The following is a 9,851-nucleotide window of genomic DNA, read 5'->3' on the forward strand; positions in this document are numbered from 1 at the left end:
CAGATTTATGATAGATAGCGTACATCACAAATTTTTAGTTGCTAACTAGCGACAGAAAAGATTCGTCGCTAAATTGTGAGGAATTAGCGAATGCCACAATTCATCACTAAATAACGACTGATTTTGTTTTTGCGATAGATATAAATTCGTCGCTAAAATTTACCGATGGATAATATCCGTCGCTATTTTGTGCTTGAATTTTCATTGAATTTTAGCGATGAATACATATCCATCGCAAAATTTTAAAAAATAAATAAAAAATTAAAAAAATTTGTTTGAAATATAAATATCGAGAAAATATATACACCTCATCCTCATACATATATTCTTTTTTACTGCCATGTAGACACACACACACCTCATCCTCATCCGAACTGTTGTCTGAACTTGAGCTACTTAGATTCATCTTTCTTTTTGGTGGCTGTTGCAGGCCCAGTCTTTGAAGCAATTGTGGATGGCACCTTCTTTGGAGGCACAATCACCTTTCCTTCACCTACCTATGCATATAGAAGTGTTGCCTTGATTACATTAAGGCTATATAAGTATGAATGATTTATGGGCAGATACATGAACAACAGTGTATATATGGCATACCTCATCCTCATCTGAGCTGTTATCTGAGCTTGAACTATCACTTGATTCATCTTTCTTTTTTAGGGCTGTCACGGGCCCATTTTTTGAAGCAATTGTTGATGGCACCTTATTAGGAGGTACAGTCACCTTTTGTACACCTACCCTGTGCAGATAAAAGTATTTGTCCTGGTTGAATTAACACCATACAAGTACAGATGCTTCATAAGAAAATAAATAAACAGGAACAAAGTTGCTTATTTTGTCCTCATCAGAGCTATTATCTGTGCTTGAACTATCACTTGTATCACGTTTAGGTTTGGGGGCTGATGAAAGCCCATTCTTTGAAGGCACAGTTGTTTTCACAGCAGCTGCATGTGCAAAGAGTATCTCCTCAATAAACAAGTTATTAATCAAGTTAAAACAAAAAATAGTGACACGTACGAAAATTATGACCAAACAAGCAACACTTTTATCAGCATGTATGTAGCTTATTTGTGACAATAGAATCTCTCTGCCTCACTAGAATAAACAAAAATGAACTTGGACCAGAATGATGCAATGAACTTGGACCAGAATGTTTCTCACATAAAGCAGCAAGCCATGACATAACGCACTAGGAACTAAATGTTACTTACCTCATCAGAAGATGAATCTTCATTGTTGGCCTCTTTAGCTGTTGGTTTGACTGGTGGTTTAACCTTTTTCACAGAGATTTTAACCTACATTACAGACATTATAAAAAAATAAACATTATAAATCTAATAATGAAACATTAAATAAAGAGACATCTATAAATCTAATAAAGAGACATTAAATAAAGATGGACTTGTCAGTTGAAGTGATCTTCTGTTTATATTTCAGTGGGAGTGGATAGCACACTCATCCGGGTATCTGATTATTTGTCATTGTGAAATTGTACAGGAGGTGATACTAATCATATCACTTTTCATGTTTAACAAGAAACTCCTAAATTTCCCATGAAGAACTTCTTGCAAACAACTACAGTCAACTTGTAGCACCACTAATGGACATATTATTGATTTTAAATAAATGTCTCAGCCTGGAGAAATATATACTACATTATGCTAATAAGTGTTTGCACAAATTTATCCTATTACACTTTGAATGTGGAAATGAATACATATTCCACAATGCATAAAGAAGACAAGACAGAAGAAATAAGTCTAAAAGTACTTCAAGACTCCTTTAGTATGTCCCGAACCAACAAGATATAGCGCTAAATGACAGAGCCAGGACAGAGAAATATGTTCTTCAAAAAATAACAAGAAAATCTTGGCACTTAAGACCATAAAAAGAAATTTGAAAAAAAAAGAAAATAATATGTTTTCAGTATTATTTTTCTTAAACAAACAACGAGGCATAACCTGAGCTGCGATTTGAGGAATCATATAAACAGTAACCAATGCTCATTCAATCAAATCCCATTCATCAAATAAGCACCCAAGAATTCATTCAACCCGAAACCTCACCTGCCGAAATGGACTCAACCAAACACGCAATTACCCGGATAAACAACCCACGACTCATATCACAAAATTCAATCAATCGTACGCAGAGCATAAAAAACAAACCAATTTAATAAAGGAAAATAGAAAAATAGCGCAACAAGACCAGTCCAAAAGAAAACGAATCGAAGGAAAAGGAAGAAAATCTTCAACCTGTAAAGAATTGGGGGAATTTGACCGGCAAGATCACAGCTTCCTGCAGCGCCTGCTTAGAGCTCTCGAGTCTGGCCACATCGTTCCACTTGACGTTCGGTTTCTCCCTGATGATCGCAGAATTGAGGCCCGCACTGAGTTTCGACTGCTCGGGGTCCTCCACATCCCCGTCCCCACCGCCGTCCTTGGGCTTCCCCTTGGGCCTGGTGGCGAAGACCGAGTCGACGCTGCTGCTTCCCCCGGAGCCGGGTGTGGCGCCGTCCTCGAGCGCGGCGCGGCGGAGGTACTCGGTGAACTTCTGGGTGATGACATCTCGAATCTTCGGGTTCTTCTCATACTTGAGGTGGGTCTTAAAGTGCTCGAGTGCGTTCATGTAGAGGGGGAAGGCCTTGGCATAGTTGCCGGCGTTGTCTTCCAGCACGGCCTGCCTCACGTACTCGATCGCCTGCTCCTTGAAGTTGTTGTACATCCGCTCTCTCCCTTCTCCTCTGTGACCGATCGGGGCCGAGAATCTCACGGATGAACGGCCGATATTGAGGGGAATACGATGGTGGCAAACCCGAGAAATTTCCCCTCTGCGTCTCCTCTAGAAGCGATCGGAGACGCAAATCTCGTAGAAGAACGGCTGAGATTGGGGGAGAGATGACGGAAACTATAGTGTTTTCCCTCCTTGTTCTGGTTCTCCGCTATATATATAGAGAGAGACAGAGAGAGAAAGAGAAAAGAGAGAGAGAGGTTGGTTGGCACTACAAAAAAAATGCTAAGTAGCGACAGAAATTTGCGACAGATTTTTTTTGTCGCAAATTAGCAATAGATTAACGAGACAAAACTAAATCGGAGGCTGCTGGCTGCACTTCCATAGTTCGCCATTCAAGCGAACGGAAGGTTCGGCCCATACTCAATCATGCTTCATGACGTCGATCATTACCAGTATCTATTGTGATGTCCAAACTTAAATCAACAACACTACACCTGTTTGTGCAGCAAGACATCGAACACGCACGTATAAATCAAATACTCCTTACCTCTTCGGAACTTCTTGTCAGTGATAATGGTGGTTCTTGTTTCTTCACGTTGGAGCGACACACCACCACGAAAACGAAAGTCTACTCATCCAGCAAGTGAGGTCCCCACTCACGGTTGGAGAGAAGAAGGAATAGGAAACGTTGGGAGAGAGAGAGAGAGAGAGAGAAAGTATGAAAGTGGGTGTTTGGAAGTTCCAACATTGCCCCTCCATCTCATTAGCACAAGTCTCTTCAACTTCCATTTTTTTCTTCTTTAGTGGTACCCTCCCCCATTTGGTGGGATTTTTCTTGTTTCTTGAAAAAGTGAAGCTCAAACCAACTCCCACACATTTTTTGTGGGAGGTGGTTATGAGGTAGAGGTTTTTTTTTTTTTTTATCATCATCCTCTTTTTGTGCAAAAAGGAAAAATCCATGCTTAGGGGGTTTTGAACTAGAGACTTCCACCAAAGAAAACAAAGGGGCAACAAATCTCACCACTTATACTACATTATTTTTCATTGCAAAGTATGTGGATTAAATTGTATTTAACCTTTTCCGTTTTGTTCTGGATTTCATAAAAAAAATAATGTTTTTCATTTCTATGTAGGCGCACCATGGGTTTTGAACTTGGGCTGTGGCTCCACACAATCGTGCATCCTACCACTACACCACACCATCACTTGTTGTTTACTTTTGCAAGAATTTTTTTTATGTCCCATTGGGACGTTTTTCCTTGTTGATGGATTTTCCCCGTTGACACGTGGATTTTCTCCCGTTTGTTCTAAACTTGCATTTGCTTACTTTAGATGTGCTTCGAATCTCACACTATCATCTCGAGACCATCGGGTTTCCTATTGGGCCCCGTGAGCCGAGTCGGATCATCAGATCTTGCTAAGATCTGGATCTAAATACCACTTTCGAGGGTTTGTTACCGGTTTCCTTCTAGAAGCCTCAAGTCATCAAAATTGTATTGCATAGCATAAAATCTTACTATTTCATATAAATGCTTCTGTTTTATTCATTTAGAATTCCATAAATTTCACGGGTTTTACAATCTGTCAGTCTACATAGAAAGTATCATAATCTTCTTCAAATCTTCATGCCAGACAACCTTGTGGGTGGACCTTCCATTTCAGTTATGCATGCTCGAAACACATTCCTTTGTCGTCGGAACAGATGGTTGCTGGGTAGAAATCGACGACGATAATCAAACCAGCACGACTTTCTTCCATGCGCCAATCTAAAAGATTTTGTATCCTCTATGCAGTACGGACATGCTAACCTCCCATGTGTGCTCCAATTAGATAACATACCATATACATGGAAATCACTGATTGTCCATAGAACAACAGCCTTCATATTGAAGTTTTGTTTTTTGTGAGCATCGTACATTTTAGCACCGTCATCCCATAGTATTTTTAGTTCATCAATCAATGACCTTAAATATACATCAAGATATTTGCCCGGAGAAGTCGGACTAGGGATCAATAGAGACAAGAAAAGATTTTGACGCTTCATACACATGCTTGGAGGAAGGTAGTATGGGGTGACAAATACCGACCAACACAAGTATGGAGTTGATCTACCCCCAAATGGATTAAATTCATCTGTACATAAACCTAACCTAACATTTCTCAATCTCATTGCAACGGTATGATGAGTACGATTAAAGTGCTTCCAAGCTTTCGCGTCAACAGGATGCATGATCTTATCTTCATCATGTCGAACTTTATTTGCATGTCATCTCACTTTAAATATTTTTCAGGTAGCAACTAAATCGGAGCATCGGGGTGTCGTCATGGATATAGCCAAGAGATCTCATTTATTTCAGTATTTTATGTTTGAACTCTGATTAATAGATTTACATTCCTGTTATGAGATGTAATTAATGACATTAATGCTTTAATTAATGAATGGTATGTTTTTAGTACTTCTCTGTTTTACTTTGTAATGCACTCAACTCTTGTTTTCACACTTTAGCTATTTTAAAAAAAAAAATTTACTCCAAAATTTTTACTATAAAAAGTTGGGGCGTTACACAGATGCCCGTAGCCCAACGATCTTCCTTGAATTTGGGAAGGATCATAATTGGACAAAGAAATCTGTATTTTGGGAACTACCATATTGACTGACCTTATTGATATGACATAATTTGGATGTGATGCATGTGGAGAAAAATGTATTTGATAATGTGTTCAATACGGTAATGAATGTGAAAGGGAAAACGAAGGATAATCCGAAGGCCCGTATGAATTTAAAAGTAATATGTAAAAGACCAGAATTGGAACTCAAAGTGTATAATGACAAAGTACTGAAACCAAAGACAAGGTACGTGCTTGGACCAGATCAAGTAAAGCAGGTATGTCAATGGTTGAGACAGTTGAGATTTCCAGATGGATACGTCTCTAACATTGCTCGGACTGTAAAGATAGACGAGAGATAGTTATATGGGTTGAAGAACCATGATTGTCATGTCATTATGTAATGGTTGATACCCCTAGCATTCCATGATATGATATGTTAGACAAACCTATATGGGGGGTATTGTCCGAGTTGAGTAGATTTTTTAGAATATTGTGCGCATTAGATGTCGTAGTATCTGAGGTAAAGAATCTTGAGGATTCTGTCGTCACTACTATTTGTCATCTAGAGAAGCTTTTTTTGCCAGCATTTTTCGATGTTATGGAACATGTGATCATACATTTGCCATATGAACTAAGGGTTGGTGGTCCTGTGCAATATCGGTAGATGTACCCATTTGAAAGGTATATGTTTTTTAATATTTTTCTCTTCAATGCTATTGAGAAATTTATTATAATCCGAGATGTATATTGTTGACAGATGCATGTTTGACCTCAAAAAAAATGCTCAGAATAAAGCAAGAGTAGAGGACTTTATTTGTGAGGCGTACACTTTAGAAGAGATTTCAAATTTCTCATCTATGTACTTTGAACCTCACATTCCAACACGTTACACATGCCCACCTCATAATGATGATGGAGAAAAATTTACTGTAGCTGACAAATTATCGATATTTCAACCACTTGGGCATGCATTTGGCAGTTGCCAGTCAAGACTCTTGGAAGATCGAGAGCAAGACGCAACATAAATCTATATCCTTTTTAATTGCTCAGCAATCGACCCATACATCGAGTAAGTATACTTAATATATAACACTAAGTTTTATACGTGCGTACATGGTTCGATAATATAAATATTTGTTAAGTACAGATGATTTGATCTGGAGTTGCGAAGGAAACTTTCACATCTCACTGATGCAGAAGTACAGAAAGAGCGTGAAAATAAGTTTGTGGCATGGTTGAAAGAGTTGGTAAGGACAATGACATACATTCTTTTCGTTTAAACAACAATAAGTTACTTAATTGGTCGTGATCACAGTCATTATTTATGCTTGTAGGTCCGCTATGGTGATGTTAAAGATCAAGAAATATGTGATTTACAAAGTGGTCCAACCAAAGTTGTGTAATGTTAGAATAGGTATATCGTAGATGGTTATCGATTCGATACAAAAGACTACGGTGTTAACAAATCAATGATGAATAGTGGCGTGTGCGTCAAGGGTAGCAGCTACGGTGAAAATGAACATGACTTCTACGGTGTTATAGAAGAAATAATGGAGTTGACTTACTTAGGCACAAATAATAGTGTAACTTTATTCAAGTGTCATTGGTTTGATCCCACAGCAACAAGAGTCGACAAAGCCTTAGGCATTGTGGAGGTGAATCATAAATCAAGGTTTGGAACATATGAACCATTCATATTAGCCTCACAAACTCAACAAGTTTACTATACTTCATATCCGAGTACAAGAAAGTCAGATAAAAATGAATGGTGGCAGTTTGTAAGGTGAAGTCTAAACTATACCCCGAGTATGATTAGTTACTGGAGGACAAGTTAACCGAAGAGAGTGATTACTATCAATCAAATGATATGTATGACTTCTCTTATGGTCACGATGTCACACATGGTCTGCATGTCATATCTCCATTATCCGATGACACTTGTGTGGAAGAATGTGATCCAAATGATATACCAAGTGGATGGGCACTCAATGTAGAATAAGACGAAGAGGAGGAAGAAGAAGAAAAATATGAAAGTGAAACAAGTGATGAGGAAGCATACTCGATCTAGTGAAATACATGTTTGAGTGCTATGAAGGATTTGAATGTATTGCCATGTTTGATGAGGTAGTAGTTAGCGAAATATTAGAGTGTATTTATTGCAGGTACAGGTTTGACATTGATATGCTATAAATGATTTGAATGTATTGTCGCGTTTGATGTGACTGTATCCATGCTTGCATGAAGTTATTTTCGTTTTGAATATGTATCCATGAAACTGCATATCATGTAACTGATCTAAATAACATTTTTATTTGTTAGAATATGGTTCGTGGAGGTCACAGTGGTCGAGGACCAAGTGGAGGCTATGGGACATCATTAGGTAAATGTCCTTGTGTTATATTTAAATATAGGCATTCATTATATTTTTGCTTATATGTTGATATAAACATTGTTACTTGTTATTCATCTTTATAGGATCCCAGCTCAGTGATAGGCAGACTTAGCCTTCGTCTTCACGCAATGCTTTGATAGGTATATCATTTAAATAATTGTATACTTGATTAGTTTAAATGTACATTGTGTGAATTTTTAACTTATTGTTTTGTAGGTGATGTTTCACCTACACATGACCCACTTATACCAGCTACTCATACACATCACGAGAAAAGCTGGATGCAGGGTCTTCTCAGTATGACATACGATGACTCATTCAAATAGTATATATCGGTAGTCGACCATATGTATTTTATTGTCACTTGTCCAATATTTATCTTATAAATAGTGTATATTGACAATCTATTGTTAATGTGTATCAATTCATGTGCAGTGCGAGGTTCAAGTAGTAAGAAGTAATACGAGAAATTATGAAGTCACTACTGCAACATCTTCCAGGATTGGTCGCGCAATGAAAAGAGTACCCGGCGGAGGTGTTAGACAGATTAATGTCCTCATTCATGGTATGCAATCGTTTATCATAACTAATGTGTTTCCTATTTAATTTTTTGTTATACTCATGTGTGCTAACTTTCTGAAAATATTTGTAGGCTTTCCATCGCTTCACGACTACGAACGAGGAAAAAGACGTGATGGTAGTGTGGTAGAAGGTGGTTGCCAATTGATTTGCTGACATGTTGCACAATATCAAGACTGCAACAAAAAAAGCAACTGGTGGAATAGATGATCCTCAACATACTTATTAATCAATTTTTTAAGTATTTTTGCATACTTATTAATCGATTTTTTATCATTTAACATTGCAGAAAGCATAAAAAGGAGACATTGTGTCTTACAAGGATGTGTTTGTTGAAACATATAAACGTAAGAGCATAGGAGATTTTATATCAGAGAAGGCGAGAGTGACATCGGTATATATTTATTGTATTAATAAACATTGTAATATACAAATTACTATAAATTACGTTATCATAAACATTGTAATTCTTAATTATTAATTCATATTCTAATCATTACTTTGTAGGAGTCATACGAGCAACAAATGGTACAACGATATGGCCATGACTTCACTCATCATCCGCCTTTTGATCCTACAGCATGGGTGACTGCAACCAGTGAACCCAAAAAGGATCGTGTGTTCGAGTTTGGGAATAACATGAATACCACAGCAGTCGTTGTCTCCTGCAGCCATGGCTCTCAGAGTTCTCCTGCCAGCATTAACTCCCAACGTCCGATTGACCCTGCTAGGTCTTATGATGGTGTCTATCAGCGTCTTGAGGACAAAATGCAGTACTTTTTAAATGAAGTCATTCCTAACATTGTCTATAATGAGTTGTGCAACTTTTTTCAGGACGGGGGAACTTCATTTGCATTCAACATGAGCTCTGGTGCCCGTCAGGTATAAAGATTCATGTCATTTGTTTCATGTCGTTAGATTTCAAGCTAGTATATGCATGATTGAATACATATATGCATGATTGCCTCACTATGATTTTTTTTGACACCTTATAACACATATATGCATGATTGATTTACTATACAATTTTTATGACACCCTTATAACACATATACGCATGATTGAATCACTATGAAAGATTTTTTACAACCTTACAACACATATATGCATGATTTCATCACTATAAAATTTTTTTAGTGCCTTATAACACACATATGCATGATTGAATCACTATGAAAGTTTTTTGACAACCTTAGAATACATACAAGCATGCTTTCATCACTATGACAGCCTTAGAACACATATAAGCCTGATATTAGCATATATGAAAGTTTTTTAATATCTTATAACACATATATGCATGATTGAATCACTATAAAAAAAATTGGCTACCTTATAACATGATACTTATGATTGAATCACATATAAAGTTTTTTGACTGCCTTAGAACACATATGAGCATGATTGAATCACTATAAAAGTTTTTTGACTGCCTTATAACACATATGAGCATGATTAAATCAATATAAAAGTTTTTTGATAACCTTAAAACATATATATGTATGATTGAATCAATATGAAAGTTTTTTGACAACCTTAG

At 37.2% G+C, this 9,851-nt stretch overlaps 1 protein-coding gene across 1 annotated transcript; it reads right to left on the reverse strand.

Annotated features, from left to right (window-relative positions):
• Positions 1-645: 645 nt before the first annotated feature.
• Positions 646-3,288, reverse strand: LOC149835000 (vacuolar protein sorting-associated protein). Its single transcript, XM_090010363.1, has 3 exons — positions 2,253-3,288; positions 1,209-1,292; positions 646-941 (listed from the first exon to the last, which is right to left on the reverse strand). The coding sequence occupies exons 1-2, from the start codon at positions 2,719-2,721 to the stop codon at positions 1,288-1,290; spliced, it is 474 nt and encodes a 157-aa protein (XP_089866489.1). The 5' UTR covers positions 2,722-3,288; the 3' UTR covers positions 646-941; positions 1,209-1,287.
• Positions 3,289-9,851: the final 6,563 nt, after the last annotated feature.

This window comes from Nuphar pumila, chromosome 6 (assembly GCF_984573655.1).
Source record: "Nuphar pumila chromosome 6, dmNupPumi1.hap1.1, whole genome shotgun sequence".
Taxonomy (NCBI): domain Eukaryota; kingdom Viridiplantae; phylum Streptophyta; class Magnoliopsida; order Nymphaeales; family Nymphaeaceae; genus Nuphar; species Nuphar pumila.